The sequence below is a fragment of the Arvicola amphibius genome, chromosome 5, assembly GCF_903992535.2.
Source record: "Arvicola amphibius chromosome 5, mArvAmp1.2, whole genome shotgun sequence".
Classification (NCBI taxonomy): Eukaryota; Metazoa; Chordata; class Mammalia; order Rodentia; family Cricetidae; genus Arvicola; species Arvicola amphibius.
The window spans coordinates 44,757,847-44,780,021 of record NC_052051.1 but is presented as its reverse complement, the minus strand read 5'-3'; the positions used below and the strand labels follow the sequence as shown (position 1 = coordinate 44,780,021).

At 39.8% G+C, this 22,175-nt stretch overlaps 1 protein-coding gene across 2 annotated transcripts in view; it reads left to right on the top strand.

Moving 5' to 3' along the window:
* Nucleotides 1-22,175, top strand: part of Atrn (attractin) — a 142,936-nt gene that overhangs the window by 66,315 nt on the left and 54,446 nt on the right. For both annotated transcript variants that reach the window (XM_038329374.2, XM_038329375.2), the window contains exons 12-21: nt 793-1,013; nt 2,971-3,092; nt 3,833-3,971; nt 6,941-7,131; nt 11,723-11,942; nt 13,249-13,434; nt 13,874-14,107; nt 17,973-18,110; nt 19,950-20,043; nt 20,708-20,760. In XM_038329374.2, coding sequence (XP_038185302.1) covers nt 793-1,013; nt 2,971-3,092; nt 3,833-3,971; nt 6,941-7,131; nt 11,723-11,942; nt 13,249-13,434; nt 13,874-14,107; nt 17,973-18,110; nt 19,950-20,043; nt 20,708-20,760 — 1,598 coding nt within the window. The remainder of the gene's footprint in view (nt 1-792; nt 1,014-2,970; nt 3,093-3,832; nt 3,972-6,940; nt 7,132-11,722; nt 11,943-13,248; nt 13,435-13,873; nt 14,108-17,972; nt 18,111-19,949; nt 20,044-20,707; nt 20,761-22,175) is intronic.

The window sequence follows — 22,175 nt, the reverse complement described above, 5'->3', positions numbered from 1 at the left end:
CAGCAAGCTCTTGATTGCTGAGTCAGCTCCAGCCCCCAGAATCTTATCTTTTCCTACTATTAGAAGGTGCCATTTCAACTCCAGGGACTATAACACCTTCTTCTGACCTCAGTGGACATCCATCTGCATGGAGACACACACACATATACATATAATTAAAAATAAATATTTTTTAAATGCTACTTTCCCTTTGTACTAATTTTCCATGTGTAGCACATTGGCAGGTAGATTATTGAAACTATTCTGAGTGATCACAAGCCAGGGTGGAAGATGAAATTTGACAGAATGGATGATAGTAATGGTTTTTGAGGCTTTGAAATAATTTCTTAGAGCACTTAAAATTATTTATTTATTTATTTATAATGTGGGTGGCAGCATGTGACTGGTGTAGCACACATATGGAAGTCAGAGATCAACTTTGTGAAGTCACTTCTTTCCTTCCACCTTTATGTGGTTTCAGGGTTGAACTCAGATTGTCCAGTTGTGTGGCAAGTACGTTAGCTGCTGAGCCATTTCACTGGCCTTCTCAGAGGACTTTTAATGCTTACAAGTTTTCTAAAGACTGACAGTCAGAAGTTTAAGACAGATATATAAAGATCCTAGCATGTGGGAGGCAGAAGCAGGAAGATGGTCCCAACGAAAGGGCCAGACAAGTCTATAAAAGTTCTAGACTAGCAAGGGCTACACAGTGAAACCTCTCTCAAAATTTTCAAAGCCGACAACCAAAAGCAGCCCTATGGCATATATGTGTTGTGTGTGTTTTCAGTAAATTCCTTCTCTCTTTCTTCTCAGTACCATGTACGTGTTTGGTGGCTTCAACAGCCTCCTCCTCAGTGACATCTTAGTCTTTACCTCGGAGCAGTGTGACGCCCACCGCAGTGAGGCAGCTTGTGTAGCAGCAGGACCTGGTATCCGGTGTCTGTGGGACACAGAGTCGTCTCGATGTACCTCCTGGGAGTTGGCAACTGAAGAACAAGCAGAAAAGTTAAAATCAGAATGTTTTTCCAAAAGAAGTATGTTTTTTCCTACTTAGAATTTAAAGATCTAATTTTATCTGAATTGTGAAGGAACTTAATATCCATGCACTTTTATGTTCACCTTATTCTCTGGTCATTTCTTATTAATGAGTCTTGCCACTCCTGGAAGCTGTTAGCAGGTTATAAAGCTTTCCAACGTTACACAGGCTTTGTGTAACAATTCCAGGTCTGAAGTCTTGCTTTCTGGTGGAATTTTGGTTTGGTTTTGGGTTTTTGAAACAGGGTCTTGCTCTGTAGCTCAAACTAGCCTCAAATTTCTTGTGATCTTCCTTCCTTCAGCCTCCTACATGCTGGGATAATAGGCATGCACCACCAGCCCTACCTGTGAAAATTCTGATGATGGAAACGTTACATGCTTTCTTTGTTCAGTGTAGTAGACACTAGCAATCTGCTGCTATCAGATACTTGAAATGTGGCTAGTCTAACTAAGGGACTGATTGTTCTATTTGTTTGGTTGGTTGGTTCATTTACTTTAAAAGTACATGTAATGAGCCAGGTATAGTAGCACATGCCTCTAATCCAAATTCTCAAGAGGCTGAGACAAAAACCAAAACCATCAACATTAAAAGAACTGTATGTGGCTATTGGCTGCTGTATTGTTGATGAAGGTCTAATGTTAAAGATAAGAATGGGGATCACATACAGCAAATTGTTCTGGTAGAACAGTTATAGAACAGAGCTGCTCTCCTCACCAGGTATTTCCAGCCCCTAAAGCTGGATACAGCAATGCAGCATGACAGATGCACTAAGGTCCCTGCTTCACGAGCCCCTGAGCTGGTCTTGTTTTTTGTCTCTTATCTACTTGCTTAGTGGTTTCCTCAAGCACTACTTCACCAAATCAGTGAAGTAACATGTACAAAAATCCTTGAAAAAATAGAAAGAATGCCTCCAAGATAGTTTGTTTGTATCAATCAATTTAAAGTATGAGATTGTATTACTTACCTAGTAAGACACAGGCAGGTGCTGGAGTTAACATGAGAGTTATATTGGATAGACTACCTTTGTTTTCCTGATATGTGCCAAATAAAGTTGTGCAACAGTATGAGACCATTCTGTTGATTGGAATTTTGGTTCATTGATAGAAAACAGATTACCAGAACCTGTTAGGATTTCTGACTCTTCCAAAACAGAATCAGTAGAATAACCAATTTTAAAAATTCAAGTTAAATGTTAGTGTATTGGAAATATATTTCTTAGGTGGTTCATATAAGCCCATTAGTTATGTCTCACTTTCTGGGTATACCTAATCCTGTTGTAATGATCTTGGCAGGAAAAACAGCCTTACAAACTTACCAGGAGAGTTTCTGTGACATTAGGCCAGTGGCCTCTCTTCCTGCTTGTTGGTGTCATGTCTGTGAGATGGTTTAGCACGTGGGGCAGCATGGCTTTGTAGCTTCTCATTTGGGGATTAGTGGGAATTATGTCAGATCTATAAAGGTGGAAGTTCTGAAACCCACAGTCTTGAATTCATGTGTATAGAGTACAATTAGCAAGTGTTTCCTGTGGGGTTCTTGGTCACTGGATATGCCTGCACCCAGATGTACCTTGTATTTGTAGCTAGGAAGAATGTCTTGGTCTCTTGTATTACTTTATTTGGCTTCTGGGCAGCTTGTGGTGTTAATTCTATTGCTAGTTAATATTTGTCCTGAGAAGAAAAGCATCCAAAAGCCCAGATCTTCCATTATTTCTTAGAATTGCTACAAAAGTCATTAACAGACCTTTGCTTTTTTACTTTCTGTGTACTTTTCAGGGGGATTGTTACCTTTCAGATTGTCTGCTTATATCTGTTTTATTTTAACCTGAACATGGCAATGTTTTTTCCTTCCAGTTTGATCCTACATTTGCTTCCCAACCATTACTAGGAGCTTTTCTGTCTCGGATTCTGCTCAACAGAGACTGTCACATAGTTGACGAGGTTTTCTTTTCTCCATAGCCCTTGACCATGACAGATGTGACCAGCACACAGATTGTTACAGCTGCACAGCCAATACCAATGACTGCCACTGGTGCAGTGATCACTGTGTCCCTGCGAACCACAGCTGCACAGAAGGCCAGGTCAGAAACTGTTTTTCAAGGATTTTAGAGGACAAAAAAAAAAGTGCTTGTTGAGTTTGGGTATAGTGTAAATAATGAGCAGATGTATTTTTAAAATGGGATGTAGATTTGAATTTTACTATTACTCAGGTGTTCTTTTAGGAAGGGATGCTATATACATACTGATTCCAAGGGTCCCTCCAGCTACTGAGGTTTGTATGTAGTATTCAGCAAAAGGGTTTAACGAAATGTCTTTGTCTTCTATCTTGACTCAGCATTACGTCTGTGCTCACCATCGGTGACTTTAAATTTAGGTGATTATAGGCTAAAGAAGATAAGTGACCCAGCTTTTATTGTCTTTATGATTCATGACATGTTTTTCTCCCAGTTTAATGCAGTTCATAAGATATAAACTTGAGACTGCTGCTATGGGTGGGGGTTGGGGGAGCACTGGGAAAACTTGTACATTTTACAGGTAAATGTGGAATGAGGTGTGGTGGTGAAGGTGGTGAAGGTGGGCTACCTTGCCAGCTAAAGGCATGGTAGTGAGAATGCACTATGGTGTTCCCACCACAGTACCACTTTCTGTTCATTCTACCTAGTTCTATCTGTCTGTCCACCTCCCTCCCTCCCTCCCCTTCTCCCTCCCTTCCTATCCACAGTTACTGTCCTTGGTTCTGTTACTGTCTTTAGGACCCTATTAGTCCTCACCAGGTTCTTTGTGTGAATATAAACGAAAGCGCTTCTCCACTGTGCTCTAGATCTCCATTTTCAAGTATGACAATTGCCCCAAGGATAACCCCATGTACTACTGCAATAAGAAAACAAGCTGCAGGAGCTGTGCCCTAGACCAGAACTGCCAGTGGGAGCCCCGGAATCAGGAGTGCATCGCCCTGCCTGGTAGGTAGGCCTTGCGCTGGGATACCCTCAGTGAGGGGTTAGGGTGAGCCTAGGAAAGAGGCATATTCTGTCTATTAAGCTCTCTCACTGTTTAGAGGAATTATGTTGTATTTGTTTTTAACTTAAATACAGTTCTCACATATTTATTCTGTTGGCCTTTGAAATAAATGGAAGCATCATCAGTTCCGAGAATTGGTCGGTAGCTGAGATCAATATCACACACCGTGCCCCACTGTCCCTCCTTCTGCTGTGATAACTCAGCAGCAGTCAGGGCCCTATAAGGAATCACTTCCTGACAGTTCAGTGAGGAGGGATTTCTATATCAGTCTCCTCTCCTGATGTGACCTTCATTCCTGACTATTTCAGCTGAGATTCAGGGTGACAATTTTAGGTACTAAGAGAAGCAAGCCCTGACTAAACCTCTGTGCTGTATTTGATTTATCAGGATACCCTGGAAGGGGGGCTTCTATGGCTCTCCAACATCTGAGGCTTGATTAGGGTTGTGGATCTAGACTCTTTGAAAGGATTTTATTTAGTTTGCCGAATGGGCTTTATTTTAGTCCATGTTCTGTTGCTGTGAAGAGACACCATTACCAAGGCAACTCTTATGAAAGGAAACATTAAATTGGGAGCTATAGTTTCAGAGGCTATTATCATGGCAGAAGCATGGCAGCGCACAGACGAGAGCTGGAAGGAATAGCAGAGAGCTACATCCTGATCCACGAGCTGAGGAGCAGAGGGAGAGTGACAGAGATGGGACCTGGTGTGGGCTTTTGAAAGTTCAGAGTCTGCCCCCAGTGACTGCCTCCTCTAACAAGCCCACAGCTACTCCACCAAGGCTGTACCTCCCAGCATTCTCTAATAGAGCCGTTCTCTGATGCGAGCCTAAGGGGGTCATTCTTATTCAAACCCTACAGGCTTTTTGTCCATCTTGTTCTGTGTATCACACTTTAATGTCCAATAGAATACTTAGGCACCTGTTAAAATACTTGTTCTAATTCAGTCCTTGAAAGCCTGTAATTTTATCTCACTACTGGTACCACATTCTTTTTTTTCCCACTTATTTATTTATTTTTTATTTATTTATTTATTATGTATACAATATTCTGTCTGTGTGTATGCCTGCACGCCAGAAGAGGGCACCAGACCCCATTACAGATGGTTGTGAGCCACCATGTGGTTGCTGGGAATCAAACTCAGGACCTTTGGAAGAGCAGGCAATGCTCTTAACCTCTGAGCCATCTCTCCAGCCCCCCACTTTTTTATTTTTTAAAAAGAAAACAAACTTTTTTTACTTTACATACCAATCCCAGTTCCCACTCTCTCCCCTCCTCCCATCCCTTCCCTTCCCCTCCCCTATCCACTCCTCAGAGCATAAGGCACATTGCTTTGGTGAAGGTCCAAGGCCCTCCAAAACATTTAACTAGTTTATTTATTTTTTATTTTATTTTATTATGTGCATTGGTGCTTTGCCTGCATATATATCTGTCTGTGTGAGGGTGTCTGTTTTAGGGTGTCAGATCTTGGAGTTACAGGCAGCTGTGAGCTGCCATGTTGGAGCTAGGAATTGAGCCCAGGTCTTCTGGAAGAGCAGCCAGTGCTCTTAACCTCCAAGCCATCTCTCCAGCCCCTAGTACCACATTCTTAGGAGCAAGTTTATCCATTCTTAAATTATACCTTTCCACGGGCCTCTCATGAATCCCAGTAGCTGTTCTGGATAATGAGCATTGTTGGTGTCTCCAACAGTGTGCTCCAGCTCTGAGGAAATCGCTTGCTTGTTCACTTTTATGCAAGTGTCCAGGAGCAACCATGCTTTCATGCTACACTTTATGTAGTTCAGCACAGTCACAGAGGAGACTACAGACTTTCTTTGTGTGCCATATTACTTTGAAGTTTTCCTAAACCAATCTCCCTCTTCACCTTGTTTTTGATATGCTGGTGCAGTTGCTTATACCTTCTGTCTCATGACATGAAAACAGGGTAGCATTTGGAAACTTAAAGTCATCCATTCCCAGTTCAGTTCCATTTATAGTTTACTTTTTCCTGCATATGTACAACTTTGCACAGATAAGTATACACATGTGTGAGCATTGGAGGCCAGAGGTTAACTTCCAGTATATTCCTCTATTACTTGCCCACATTCAGTTGTTTTGAGACAGGGTCCTTCACTAAGTGTGGAGCCCACTGATTATCTAGAAGGCTGATTCGAAAGCCTCAGGAGCCTCCTACGTTTAGCCCTCAGCTGAGATTACAAGCAAGCAAAATCATACTTAGCTTTTTATGTCGGTCCTGGGGATCTGAACTAGGTCCTTAGACTTGGTACAAGTATTTTACCCATTGAACCATTTCCCAAGCCCCATTTGCAGTTTTCTGCCCCATCTTTCCATATACATATTTATTTATATATTTTTCATTTAAGATTTTAGTTTACTTCTCCATTTTTCTTCAAAAAGAGTTACACCAATCTCTAACCATGGCACCAAAGAATTTGCCTTCAAGATGTAGGAGTATTGACTAGAGTATGCTTCCTAAGAGTCAGGAAATGTGACTGGTGAACCTTTTTAAAAAGGTCTTTTATTCTGGGGCTGGAGAGAAGACTCAGCAGTTAAGAGTACATACTGATCTTCCAGAGGACCCAAAGTTGGTCTCCAATGTCCATGCTGGGCAGTCCACAACCTCTTGTAATATTAGTTTGCCCTCTTACGGCCTCTATGAGCACTACAGTCACATGTACAAACCCACACTTGAGGTGCATATATACGCATAATTTTAAAAAGAAATAATTTATTTTAAAAGTTTTTTGTACATGGAAGTTAATAATGCATCTGATACTCTCACCGTATCCCAATAAAGCACCTGGAATTCAAATCAGAAGAATGAGCTTAGATTTCAGTAATTGAACTAGTAATATACTACTTCTATATAATTTCTAAAACTTTGTTTTCTTTCCTTTTCCCCCTTTATAAAAGAAAATATCTGTGGTATTGGCTGGCATTTGGTTGGAAACTCATGTCTGAAAATCACTACTGCTAAGGAAAATTATGACAATGCTAAGTTGTCCTGTAGGAACCACAATGCTTTTTTGGCTTCCCTTACATCCCAGAAAAAGGTGGAATTTGTCCTTAAACATCTTCGATTAATGCAGTCATCTCAGAGCATGGTGAGTTAACATTTTCTGAACTTCGGTTTCTAGTACCACCTTTCTTCTGAGGGCATAACAGCAGCTTATGTGTAGAAGGCCCCAGTTGCATATCATGTACCTGATAAGAGAAAGAATTCCAGTAAATGATTAATAATAGACTGTGTACCTGTACTTCAAAATCTTTTGTTTTAATGCCTTTATTCATGTATTAAAGAGTTCAGTACTTTGAATATTTTGGTAGTTGTATTTATTATGAGATAGGAATATATGGAATGAATAATAATATGTACACGTATTTTGGTGTCTTAGTCAGGGTTTCTGTTACTGTGAAGAGACACCATGGCCATGGCAACTCTTAATGCAAATATTTAATTGGGACTGGCTTACAGTTTCAGAGGTTCAGTCCATTATCATCATGGTGGGAAACAAGGCAATGTGTAGGCAGATGTGGTGCTGGAGAAAGAACTGAGAGTTCTGTGTTTTGATCCTCAGGCAACAGCAGTGAACTGTGTCCAACATTGGGAGTATCTTGAGCATATGAGACCTCAAAACCCACCTCCACAGTGACACACTTCCCCCAGCAAGGCCACACCTACAAAACCTCACCTCCTAATAGTGCCACTCCCTATATATAGGCCATGAGTCTATGGAGGCCATACCTATTCAAACCACCACATCTGGTGACATTAGATTATTTCATACTAGATTTTCATATCTAGATCCTTGGGAGAAGGGAGGGTACAAAGCTAGCTATCTAAGTGTTATTAAGTCATTTGCATCTCTTAAGGTGTTATAGCATGTAATGTGATCCCCAATAAGAAGTGTAAAAACTGGCTAGCCCAGAAGAGGGCACTTTCTTGCTAAGGCTTCTGAATTCAGAAAGGTCCAAATTCTCATACTGTCTAGCTAAGTTCTTAAACAGCATGTAGTTGATGTTACATGATTCCATTTGGCATTTTTCATGCAAAGGCCAAGAATTGTGATGCTAAAGTTCATTAGGTAGATATTCACAGAGCAGGTTTCTGTCTGTGCTGGCTATGGTCAAGGAGAGATGGGGTATATGTTTTTGTCTAGCCGGGAGACAAGGGGGTGCGGCATCGCATTTCTCATTTGGCACCACCTTCTCATGACATGTGCAAGTGTAGGATGGATTCTGGCTGTTAAGTCCCAGGAAGTGCATATATCCTGAAATGAGCTCAAGTTGGACTATAGAAGGATTTCTGGCAGTAGATAAAAGCTAGCATTCCTCAGAAACTTGTGAAATTGGTCCCCATCTGTCAAAAGGAGTCATTTCCTTATCACTGTGACGCCTGTTATTATGTCAAGGCACATATTGGCCACCAGGCCCCTCACTATCACAAGTACCTGTTATGCACCTCAAAGTCCAGGCTAGTCTCCTGGCCCTTCCTCCCTCAGCTGCTCTTCCTTATAACCCGTACACGTGTCCGGCTCACACAGTCTCTCTTATCTCTTGCGATCTCCACTGTTCTTTCCCACTGTCCCATTCCCCTAGCCCTGGCCATATCCAGTCCTTTTCTCTTTCCAGTCACATAACTAATAAAATATTCGATATCAGAGAGTAGTGGAGGTAGAGATGGAGAGGTAGCAAGAGGATAACAAGAGATGAGAGTGTAAGGAGTGAACAAATCATGTGGATTATAAGGAGGACTGGTATTTGCTGGGAGAAGGGCCAGGAGACTAGCATGGATTTTGAAATGTATAACAGGTACTTGTGATACTAGGGAGCTTGGGGGGAAGGGGCTGCTCACAGAGGCCAGAAGAGGGTATTGGAACCCCTGGAGTTAGAGTTACAGATGTAAGCTGCTTGATGTGGGGGCTGGGATCCAAACTCTGGTCCTCTGGAAGAGCAGCATTATCTGCTGAGACATCCCTCCACCTCCTATAAAGATTTGTTGTTGTTGTTTTGTTTTGTTTTGTTTTTAAATTGCAGTGGGGATCCAGGCACTGTGCATCAGGCCTTTAATCCCAGCCCTCAGGAGACAAAGACAGGCATATCTCTGTGACTTCAAGGCCACCCTGGTTTATATAGGGAATTCTAGATAAGCCAGGGGCACATAGGGACACCTTGCCTCAAAAACAAAAAACAAAACCAAACAAACAAACACAAACCCCAAAGAAAACAGTTGAAATGAGAAAGAAATTTCAGGGCTACCCAAGACTGGAGCTCAGTAGTAGAGTTCATGCCCAGGAGACCCTGGATCTTACTCCGTACAGCATAAACAGAGGAGGCAGAAATTATTCTACAGGTTCGTGACTTTTTAAAAAATAAAATGTAGCATGGAGTTAGATTAAATGTGATACATACTCAGATAAATAGATAAAATGTGATTATGGATATTTGTCATTGTTTAGGGGATTGCTAACAAGTTGTTATCGGTAATGGTCAAGAAAAAAGCTAACCAAAGGAAATTAGATTCAAGGTTTTTATTTTGAAAAGAAAAAAGGGACTATAGATATAATAGGATAAAGGGGTAGATTATTGAATCTACTCTGAAAAGAAAAAAGGAAGGATATAGATATAATAAGATAAAAAGATAAATTATTGAGTCTACTTCTATAAAACAACTACTAGTTTTAAATGCTTTACATTGGATTAGACTTTTGTATATTGTATACAAATGTATGTTTATGCAAATTTGAAATTTTGTTAGAACATACTGTACATACATTTCTACTCTTGTTTAAGGTATTGTACCTATACAACTCATTTAAGAATGTAATGCAAATTTCTAGTCCTTGAAAATTATTATTACCAACTGTTTAGGATAATAAGGAAATGCAGGTTAGTTTCAGTCACCTATTACAATTGAACTTGTAGTCACATTAGGTATGTTTTCAAGGTCAAATAGAGGTATATTTTAGGTAGACATGTCATTTTCAAACACTTCAGAGATCTACAGAGTATGGCATTTAAGATGTTTTAATAACATAGATTCTTTCTTATTTTTTTTTTATGACAATGAGACGTGTCTGCTCTTGGCAGTACCAATGTACTCCAGAGAAGATAATGGGCTTTGAAGAAACTCCACATGGAGTTTACTTCCTTTGTGGCAAAAGTAAGCCACTGGGCAAGAAAGTACCCTTGTCTCAAACCACGGACAATTTTCTGTCCTAATGGGACAAGCAGGACACAAGAAGAGAGTGATTGCCAAACCTTTAACAGACAAGGCAGGGAAGTCCTTCAAAAACCCTGCTTCATAGAAAAGTCTGTCAGATATTCTAGGACTGTAGGCTGAAGATGGATGCTCCAATGTTGCAGAGGAACTTTGGGTGACTGTCTAGGCAGAGATCTGTTTCTGTCATTTCTCATAATTTTCAGAAGTTACTTAGCTCTCACTTCCTGCTTACCCAGTTAATATTATTTCCTTCTTGGGTCTCGGAGGGAGTTGAAGACTAGATAGTTAGTCTTCCTTGTTTACCAGACACAGAAAGCAAGTTATGATAGACTCACCAAGACAAGAATAGACATGGAGTATTTTCTCTGAATTCTTCAAATGCAAATGGACTAGACATCATTGATGAATTTAATGCCTGTATATATCATATATAGTACTTACTGTATATAGTTTTTCTTATGTTAGTTATAGCCTTTTTTATTTTAGACAAATGGGAAATATAGTGATATTTATGTTGTAATAAATAAAGCTTGCCTGAAGACCAGAAGGTAAAACTAAGCCACTAGATTCCAGACAGTATCGTCATACACCTTTTCTCAGGATTTGGGAGACTGTGGTAGATGGATCTCTGTGAGTTCAAGGCCACCCTGAGCTACACAAGATCAATGCAGAAATAGATCCAGGTGGTGGTGGTTCACATCTTTAATCCCAGTACTAGGGAGTCACACCTTTAATCCCAGCACTAGAGGGGAATATAAAATGGGAGAAGACAGGCTTATCTCTGTCTGCAGTCACCCAGCCTTGGTAGAGGTAAGACTTTTCTAGTGGCTTGTTTGTTTTTGCTTTTCTTATCTTCAACTTGAACCCCAGTATCTATCTCTGGGTTTTTATTATTCATGCTACAACGTATACATATACACAGTAGACTGTGATCTCACCTTTAAAAAAGGAAGGAAATTATCATCTTGAACAACACACATGAGCCTGAGTTTTGGCAGTTACATAGCAGGAAAACTGGAAAAGAAAATGTATGTGTTAGGCTGTGCCCTGTGACTAATGGAACAAATTTTAAATCATCTGAACTGGCCATAGAGGCTCAGGTTAGGCATACAACTTATATTTTAAAAGTATTAGTAAGGTGACTTCATTTATGAATCATATTTGTGGATGGTTGTTTCTTTATAGCACTTGTCATAGAACACAAGTAGTTTGAAACTTGAGTATTTCTTTACTACTGATCTCTGGAAGTCTTGCTGTGTTATCTTCTTTGAGCCATTTTTATCCTCTGCAAAGTGATCATATTGAAAAGATCACTTATTTTAATCTACCTTGCCTGAGTTTGGAGAATAAGGAGCTTTTCATGTGTCTCTGGGATATGCCCAAACTAGTATTTTTTATGTCAAAGCCTGTTTTGGTAAAGACACTGCTTGTATTCTTAACTGTCTTTTTTTTTTTTTTTTTTTTGCCTGTAGTCCAAGCTCACTCTGACTCCATGGGTTGGTCTTCGTAAGATCAATGTTTCTTACTGGTGCTGGGAGGATATGTCTCCATTTACAAATAGTTTGCTGCAGTGGATGCCATCTGAGCCCAGCGATGCTGGCTTCTGTGGGATCTTGTCAGAGCCTAGTACTCGGGGATTGAAGGCTGCAACCTGCATCAACCCACTCAATGGCAGTGTTTGTGAAAGGCCCGGTAAGGACATGGATGAGTACAGTGCTCCAAGAGGTTTATCAGGAAAGCGGAGGAGGTGTAGTTGATTGAGTGCTGAGAAATATAAAATACATGTGACAGCAGTTAGTGAACACTGATTCAGGCGTATTTATTTTAAACAGAACACAAAATCCCAATGTAGAAGGAAATAGTCTTTGCTTCTGACTGATTTGAGTCATACTCAAAACCAAAAATAAAATTACTGAAAGAATCTAATTTAATATTGAGCTAGACTGCTTTGTTGACCACAAAAGTGTTGAGAATCGTTCTGAAAGGTGATTTCCTTTGTGTTGGCAGAAAAAGGCTATGGAAAAAAGAACAACACAGAAACCAAAAACCTTTAGAAAAGCAGCAAATCAGGACAGTACTCAGAGAGCTGCTGTGGGGAGGGCATTGCAGAAGACACCGATAGAGCCAACCCCAGGCTGTGGCAGTCCCGTGCTGAGGCTAAGGCCGGACTCCATGATGGCTGGCCCAGCATAGCCACACACAAATGAGAACTCAGAGGCAAGAGGGGCAAGTGCAGGTTATTTTGGGAGGCTGAGTTGCATTCTCAGCAGGTCCTGAGTAATACTGAGGTTTAATGTTGCAGAGAGTCACAGCATGGGAGCTGCCTTAGGAAAAGGTTTCTAAAGTACTTTAAAAAATACTTACTATTATTTTAATCATGTGGGATTTGTGTGTGTGTGTGTGTGTGTGTGTGTGTGTGTGTGAGAGAGAGAGAGAGAGAGAGAGAGAGAGAGAGAGAGAGAGAGAGAGAGAGAGAGAGAGAGAGAGAGAGGTGCTCTTGGAAGACAGAGGTGTCAGACCCCTTGGAGCCTGACAGGAGTGCTGGCAAGTAGATTGGGTCCTCTGGAAAAGCAGTAGCTGCTCTTAACCATTGAGTCATCTCTCCAGCCACCTGGGTTTCTAAATTTCTTACAACAAAGCTTTTCGTCCTTGTTGAATGTTAAATGCTTTGGTGAATTTATTTAATGCTTTCACCCGTCAAATTTTTAAATGTAGAATTTTAACAAACTGAGGTTGGTTCAAAGACGCCTGCAGTTCACCGTGAGCCATTGTGAGTCCACGGTTCTTATGTTTCCCCACCTTTGTCTTCAGTGCTTTTTGAAAAGAAAGTCCGTGTTCCCCTGAATGCTTAAGTACACTTGAATAAACAGAACCTATGATTCCCAAGTTTCTTGGATTTTCCTCCATGTAGTAGTATAGTGCTGAACTGATTTCATAATGCACATTGAAAAGTCTTTGATCTTAGCTGACCAGTGTCCCTTTTGGGCTTAATTCCCAGCAAACCACAGTGCCAAGCAGTGCCGGACACCATGTGCCCTGCGGACAGCGTGTAGCGAGTGCACTAGCAGCAGCTCCGAGTGCATGTGGTGCAGTAACATGAAGCAGTGTGTAGACTCCAATGCCTATGTGGCCTCCTTCCCTTTTGGCCAGTGTATGGAGTGGTATACAATGAGCAGCTGCCCACGTAAGTGAAAAGAGCCTGGGACGTTTACCGGCAGGTTGGACTTGACCTTCTGCTCAAGTCTGTTCAGAAGATGGTTAGACTGGTCTTTCCAGATTAAAGTGTGTATAAGGAATTGGGTACAATGATCCATGCAGTAAATCAGATAAATCTAGGGTAGGTCACATGGTACAGAATAACTTCTCTTCTTCAGGGCCATTTAGTTCAGTCTCTAGAATGTCTCCATATCTTAATTTGCCTGTTTGTAAAGTGCTTTCCAGTAGAGGACCTCACAGGTCCCTTCTATTTCCAACTTCCTTGTATTGAAAAGATGGGAAAAGTCTCTGTTGTATGTTCTGTAAAATCATGGGCTCTTTAAATAATTTCATTTCAGTAGTCACTATAAGGTGCTAGTATATGTACTTGTGATAATGAATTACAAGTTTAATTTTTTTTTTAATAGCTGAAAATTGCTCTGGCTATTGTACCTGTAGCCATTGCTTGGAGCAGCCAGGCTGTGGCTGGTGTACTGACCCTAGCAATACTGGGAAAGGGAAATGCATCGAGGGCAGCTATAAAGGACCTGTGAGGATGCCTTCACTGGCCTCTACAGGAACTGTGTATCCACAGCCTCTCCTGAACTCCAGCATGTGTCTCGAGGACAGCAGATACAACTGGTCTTTCATTCAGTGTCCAGGTAAGATGCCTATGTATTCTAATCCAGATGTCTTACTGCCTGTTTGTAAAGAATCAACCTTGACATAAACTGGCCAGCACAGATCCCTAGCCCATTTTTAAATTGAGTCATTTGCTTCCTTGACTCTGACCTTTGAGTTCTGTGTTCTGGATGTTAATTCTCTGTCTGATGTATAGCTCGCAAAAATTCTCCCCATTCTTCTTCACTTGATTGATTTTTTTTTTTCCTTAGCTGCACAGAAGCTTTTTAGCTTTGTGAAGTCCCATTTACCAGTTGTTGGCCTCAATTCCTGGGCACATGGAGTCCTCAATAGAAAGTCCTTTCCTACACGTATGTCATGTAGGATACTGCCTATGTTTTCTTCTAAAGTTTCAGTGTTTTGGGTTATGTCTTTGGTCCATTTTAGAGTTAGTTATTGTGAAAGGCGATGGATACAGATCTATTTTTATTCTTCTGCTTGTGAACATATGGTTTTCCCAGCATCATTTGTTGGAGATGTTATCTTTCCTATGTTTTTGCCTCTTTGTGAAATTATCAGATGGCTGTAGCTATGAACATTTATGTTTGGTTCTTCTGTTTTATTTTGTTGGTCTGCATGTCTGTTTTATGCTCACACCAAATTGTTTGTATTGCAATAGCTCATTGATATACCTTGAAATCTGTGATGGCAGTCCCTACAGTTTTATTCCTTTTGCTCAACATTGCTTTTGCTATCTAGACTCTTTTTGGGTTCCATGTGGATTTTGGATTTTTTCCCCTATATTTGTGAAGAATGTTGTCAGTATTTTGATTGGGATTGCATTAAATCTGTAAATTGCTTTTTGGTAAGATGGTGATTTTCACAGTATTAATTCTAATGATCCATGGACTCAGGATGACTCCCATTTTCTAGTGCCTCCCCTGATCTCTCTCTCAGAGATTTTGAGTTTTCACTGTAGGAGTCCTTCACCTCCTTGGTTAGGTTTATTCCTAGATACTGTATTGTCTTTGGTATTTTAAATGGGAGTGTGTCCATGCTCTCTTACTCAGTGTTTTTAAGTTTATTTATTTATTTTTTATTTTACTGATATTTATTGAGCTCTACATTTTTCTCTGCTCCCCTCCCTGCCTCTCCCCTTTTCCCTTCAACCCTTCCCCAAGGTCCCCAAGCTCCCAATTTACTCAGGAGATCTTGTCTTTTTCTACTTTCTACTTCCCATGTAGATTAAATCTATGTAAATCTGTCTTAGTGTCCTCATTGTTGTCTAAGTTCTCTGGGATTGTGATTTGTAGGCTGGCTTTCTTTGCTTTATGTTTAAAAACCACTTAGGAGTGAATACATGTGATAATTGTCTTTCTGTGTCTAGGTTACCTCACTCAAAATAATGTTTTCTAGCTCTGTCCATTTTCCTGCAAAATTCAAGCTGTCATTATTTTTTTTCTGCTGTGTAATTTCCATTGTGTAAATGTACCACATTTTTCTTATCCATTCTTCGATACGTTTATTTTTTTTAAAAAAATCATGTGTATGAATGTTTGTTGGAACTTACATCTGTGTACCAGAAGATGAATTTATTGAAATTGTTGATTGTTTCTAGAAATGTAATGATGGACTTTTTGAGATTTCTTGTGTATAATATCATGTCATATATAAGTAGGGATAATTTGACTTCTTCTCCTATTTGTATCCCTTTAATTTCTTTCTCCTGCCTTATTGTTCCATCTAATGCTTCCAGCACTGTACTAAAAAGGAGTGGGGACTGTGAACAACCTTGTCTTATTTTTTTTTATTTTAATGGGATTGCTTTGAGTTTTTCCTCATTTAAGATAATGTTGGCTGTGAGTTTGTCATATACAGCATTATTATGTTGAGGTATGTTCACTTATTTTCTCTAGGACTTTTATCATGAAGGCATTGGATTTTTTTTCCCAAGCTCTTTTCTTCATCTACTTAGATGGTCATGTGATTTTATTGTTAAGTCTACTTATATGATTTATTGTATTTACTGACTTAGGTATGTTGAGCCTACCTGAAATTCTTGGATAAAGCCCAGTTACTTGTGATGGATGATCTTGATATGTGCTTGTATTGTGTTCACTAGTATTTTATTGAAGACTTCAGCATCTGTGTTTGTCAGGCATATTGGTCTGCAGTTTGGGTATTGGGTATTAGTGTCATTCAGGCTTTGGAAATGAATTTGGGAGTGATCCTTCTGTTCTTTTTTATATAATTTAAGAATTATTGTTCTTTTTTGAACATCTAGTAGAATTCTGCTATGAATCTGTCTGGTTCTGGACTCTTGTCTAGTTAAAAGGCTTTTTATTACTATTTCATTCTCTTTGTTTGCTATGGTCTGTTTAGGTTGCTAATTGCCACATGATTTAACTTTGGTAGTTTGGATGAATAAAGAAATTCTTCCATTCCTTTTAGATTTCCAACTTAACGGAATATGGGGTTTTAAAGTATTTCCTTATTCTGTATTTCTTTGGTGTCTGTTGTGATGTTTCCCTGTTCATTTATGATTCTGTGGATCTCTTTCTTCCTTGTGGTTAGCTGGGCCAAGGGTCTCTCACTCTTACCTTCTTAAAGAACCGACTCATAGAGTCCTTGAGGTTTTTTTGTATTGTTTTTTGTTGTTCCAGTTTCATTGATTTCTTCTTTGATTTTTTTTAAATTATTTCTTGTCATCTAGTGGGTTTGGGTTGGGTTTTATTTCAGTTCTTGTTTTTCCAAAGTTTCCCCTTGCATCCTTAAGTCATTTGTTTGGGCTCTTTTGGATTTCTTAATGAGGTCCTTGGGACATACTTCCCTCTTAGAACTGCTTCTGACTTAGAGCTTAGGGGATTTGTCTTGTTGTGTTTTCTTTTAAATTTAGTTTCAGGAATATTTTGATTTCTTCTTTGAACTTTTCATCATTCAGTAATGAATTTATACACTTACTAGAGTTTTGTTGACTGTTGATTTTAAGTTTCATTTCATAATGGACAGATAGAATACATAGATTTTTTTGTATTTATTAAGGTTTTCTTTGTGTCTCAGCATGTGCTTCCCTTTGCTGCTGAGCAGAATGTATATTTGTCATTTAGGTGGGCTAGTCTATGAATATCTGTTAAATTCATTTTATGTAAAAAGTCATTTAATTCTGAGGTTTATCTGATTATTTATTTTTGTCCAAATGACTTATTTATTGGAGAAAGTAGCTTGTTAAAGTCATGCACTATTACTCATTTTTTAAAAAGGAGAAGAAAAGAAAGAAAAATAATTTTAAAAATCCTGAAAGGAAAGATATCAAATATGAACCATGGTTTTTTGGGAAATGAGATTATTTTTTGTTTTTTTTCCCTCTTTTCCTTTGTTTTTCAAGTACACTATCATAAGCATGAGTTTTTATAATGAATAATAACAAAAATTATTTTTATATTGCTGTAGACTTTCACCTTGCTTGATAATATGTTTTTGGTTTTTCAAGACTAATTTGTTTTTGGTATTTTTATTTTCTCAGACTGGTTTTTAGTGAACCTTGTTTTGTTTTGTGTGTATTGTAATGGTGTCAAACTTGCTAGGTAGCCAAGGATAGCCTTGAATTCCACACTCAGCTCTTTTTCCTTCCTTCCTTTCTTTTTTTTATTGAAAAAAAAACTTTTTAAGATGGGAATCTCACTATTTTACCTAGGCTGACCTCCAGCCTCCGGGCTTCAGCAAGGTAGGACTATAGATCAGGGATGCTGCCTGCCTTTTCCTTCCTAGTAGTTGGAACTGTAGGTGCAACCATGCCGAACTAACTTGATGATTAACATTTAGAGTATATGCAAATAAATCTGTGGAATTTACCTACCCATTCCTCCTGTGGGACAGACGAAACCCTTAAAATTCTTTGCCTTTCAGCTTGCCAGTGCAATGGCCACAGCAAATGTGTCAACCAGAGTGTCTGTGAGAAGTGTGAGAACCTGACCACCGGCAAGCACTGCGAGACCTGCATATCTGGTTTCTATGGGGATCCGACTAATGGAGGCAAATGTCAGCGTAAGTCACACTGGTCAGCTTTGTTAGTGGTCACAAGTCAGGTGGAATAGTACAGTACTTGCATCTGACTTAAATATCTTAAAAGGAAAGGCCTCTTGGTTTGGGATACTGCCTTTCTTATTACATAACATTGTTAAGAGTTCAACTGATCTGGAAGAGGAAAGCTAAACTTGCAGGTTTGGGGGCAGCTGGTTAAAGCAACAAACCAGCAGTGAAGGAGTTAAGCCTTTACGTACACTGAGCAGAAGTAAAAACAAGGGGTTAACATCTGGAAAGGTACCAACTAACTGCCTCTGTTCCATCTTTCCTCCTGTAGTGAGGAGCTGCGGGAAGGCCTGCTTTTCGTCCCGCCCAGCTCCTGGCCGCCTGGCTAGCTTACGCCCCAAAATAACAACACACAAACTGTATTCATTTAAACAATGCCTGGCCCATTAGTTCCAGCCTCTTATTAGCTAATTCTCACATCTCTTGCTTTAACCCATATCTAATAACACCATGAGTGGTGTCTTACCGGAAAAGATTCAGCATGTCTGACCTGGTGGCTGGCTTCATGGCGACTGGCTCAGAGAGAGGACAGGCAGGGCAATTGTCTGAGCCATCTACCTCACTTCCTTCTTCCTGTTCTGTCTGCTCCACCCACCTAAGAGCTGGCCTATTAAATGGGCCAAGGCAGTTTCTTTATTAATGAATGAAATCAACACAAACAGAAGACTCTCCCACATCATCCTCCCATGGAAGCACATTAGCTCAGGGGAAGCAGAACATCGCTGGATGTGTGGTCATCTTCTCACTGTGAGGGAGCCAGGTCAGCAGCCTTGTGAGGGGAGAGAGAGGAAAGCTGGGAATGAGAAGTCAGAATGAAAACAGTCTCTTCAGTTTCTCTCTTCCATAACAAGGTGCCGCAGAGACATCTAAATAAGTCTTCTGCTGGAAACCTCAGAGACGGTAGGAGTGATATACAGTTGAAAACCTGTGGCGTCCAGGGGAGCCCCCTTCTGAACTAACGTCTGTCAGAGACTGCAACACCTGGCTCTGCCAATCTGTGGTGGGAGGGCCACTGACCTCCTGAGGACCCCCGATAAAGTCTTTGCAGTGGCCTGGGTTTGGTCTTGTTTGGTTGGTTTTAGACAGGATCTAGGGAGTTGAAGATGAACTTGAACTTCTTATCCTCCTGCCTGTACCTCCCAAATGCCCAGCTTCACATGGGCTCTTCTTAGAACTTCTCAGAAAGTTTAAGATTTGAATAGTTCCACATTTTCATATTCAAGTCTGAAGTCTGAAAGCCATAGGCTACTTTATTGTTAGAACGTTAAGTTAATGGCCTTTTAATCAATAAGTCACACTTATGAATTCATTTTTTTTTTATTTGTTCCAGTTTACAATCGAAAAATATTGTGAATCCTATAGTTGAAAGACCCCTTAAGCTCAAATTAAGAAAGGAGTTCTCAGGCCAAGAAAAAACTCAATAGAGCAGGTCATCTCCACAGGGCACGGACCCAGCACATGACATACTACAAATGCTCTTAAACATTTATTGAACAAAAAAGCATAGTGCTGGAAAAGTCTGTTACAGAGATGAAAATAGCGATTACTTCAGGTGACAGCAGAAAATAGCTTTGTCTTTCCTCCTGCCTTGCATGGTGATTCCTTTAATGCCATCTTTGTATTATTAGAAAGAAATCATTAGCTGAAAAATAATGAATCTTACTCATTGCTTTCTCTTGCTTCAGTCTATCTTTCCTACAAACCCATTTCAGGCAAAATTATTTGTCTTAATCAAAGTCTGTGGTAATAAACTGTCAAACCAGTTGTGACCTGTGTTCCATTCCTTTTCTCCAGCATGCAAGTGCAACGGTCATGCATCACTGTGCAACACCAACACTGGCAAGTGCTTCTGCACCACCAAGGGTGTCAAGGGGGATGAGTGCCAGCTGTGAGTACCACACTCTTTGTATCACCGGTGAGGGCCGGGGGTGAAGCTGCCTGGAGCCTGAGAGCACCTGCTTGAGTAGATTAATTTGGATGTTTGCCTTTTTTGCTTCAGATAGGTTGCCTTAGTTACTTTGTATTGCTCTAATAAAACACCATGACCAAGGTAACTTATAAAAGAAAGCATTTAATTTGGCTTATGGCTTCAGAGAGTTAGAATCTCTCTGTATTTTGTTCCAGGCCAGCTAGGGCTATGCATGAGACCCTGTCTAAACAAACAAATAAATGAATAAATAAATATAAAAAATTTAAGAAAGAAAATAAAGGAATACAATTGGTTTACATAGGAAGAACAGGGTAGAAATGAGAAACAAATGTTTAAAAGTATTTTAGCTTCACTTTGAGAAGAATACATAATCTACACAAAAGTGAAAATGTGGTTTTCCTTATAAGAAGGATCTAGCAATATTACTCATGGCCTTGCTTTTAGACTATTGCTGGTGTAAACTGCTGAGTAGTTAGCAGAAAAACTGATGCACATCGATTGGTCCCTCTGACCTAGATAATGGTGTAGTTTATGTGAAATGATCCGCTTGGTTTAAAAATGAATGCAGATTCTGTGCTTTAAATATCAACAGAAAATATTTTCTTTCTTTTTTTTTCTCTAGATGTGAGGTAGAAAACCGATACCAGGGAAACCCTCTCAAAGGAACATGTTATTGTAAGTTTTTATAATTCTTGTGTCTAGAAACATAGTAATTGAGCAAAACTACATTGCTTTCTTTTACGTAGTTGAAGAATGAAATGCTTGAGGGCTATAGCAAATACTCATAGACATGTGCCTGCCTTGGTGAGTGCTATTTTAGTTGTGGGCATAGTTCTGTTAGTCTGTCCATAGCAGTTGGCAGGGATCTGCTTTGCTGGCTTTCCTTGACTCCTCCAAAGTTCGCCTCATTGCCATCCCCTGGTGCAGGCTATCACAGCACATTTCAAGATGGAATGACGGAAGAGTTTGTGAGATACAGGTGAAGTTTCAGCAAAAAAGCAAAACACCAAATTCTTAACTTGGAGTGAAAAGTGAGTCTGGTAAGGTAGCCAGGATTATTATAAATATATTTTTTGAATGTATGAAAATCTATATAGTAGGTTCCAGATTATAGAACAAGAGATAAAGGAACTAATGTTTGACATCTGCAGTGGTAAATACAAGCTGTAGAAGAAAGCACGTGTCTTTGTTAGGAAAAGTGCTTTTCTGTAGCTTTAGGGCTTTCAAGTTGTATTCTCCTACCTCAGCTTCCCAAGTAGTGGTCACTGGTTCTACAGAATTCTTAGTTATGTTTCTAAAACTGATTCATCAAAGAAAATGTTAATGTGTACTTTTTCAAAATTTAAAAATGACATTTTAAAAATTGGCTGTGCAAGTGTAGCTCAGTAGTAGAGTGCTTACCTAGCGGGGTCCTGGTTTCAGTTCCCAGCACCACAAAACAAAAAAACATTTTTTTAAAAATTAAAAACAAGCTGAGTGTAGGGCCACATGCTCGTAATCCAGCACTTGAGAGAACATGAGATTAAGGCCTGTCTGGCTACATAGTATAAACCTTTCTCAAATAATACTTGCATTTTTTCTTTAAAACCCTTTTTGTTGTTATTTTATGTGTATGCATGTTATTGCAACATGTATGTCTGTGTAACATGTGCATGTCTGGTGTCGGTGGAGGCCAGAAGAGGGTATCTGGCTCCCTGGATTTGAAGTTACCAACAGAGCTTCGATTTGAGTACTGGTAATAGAACCTGAGTCCTCTGGAAGAGCAGCCAGTCAGTCCTCTTAGCCACTGAGCTGTCTCTGCTGCCCTCAGCCCCTCTTTTTAAATTTAAGACAAAGGCTTCAGTATGTAGCCTCTGCTGGCCTAGAACTCGATTTGTAGAATGGTTGACCTTGAACTCACAAAACTGCCTGTCTCTGCCCTGGGAGTAATGGGATTAAAGTAGCATACCTGCCCCTGTAATTTCTACATTTGATAAAAATCTGATGACTAGGATATAGAGAGAACTTTTAGAACTGAGTAAGAAATAGTTACAGTTAAAAGCAAAAGACAAAAAGCAAAAACTCTAGCACTGAAGAAAAAACAAATTTTA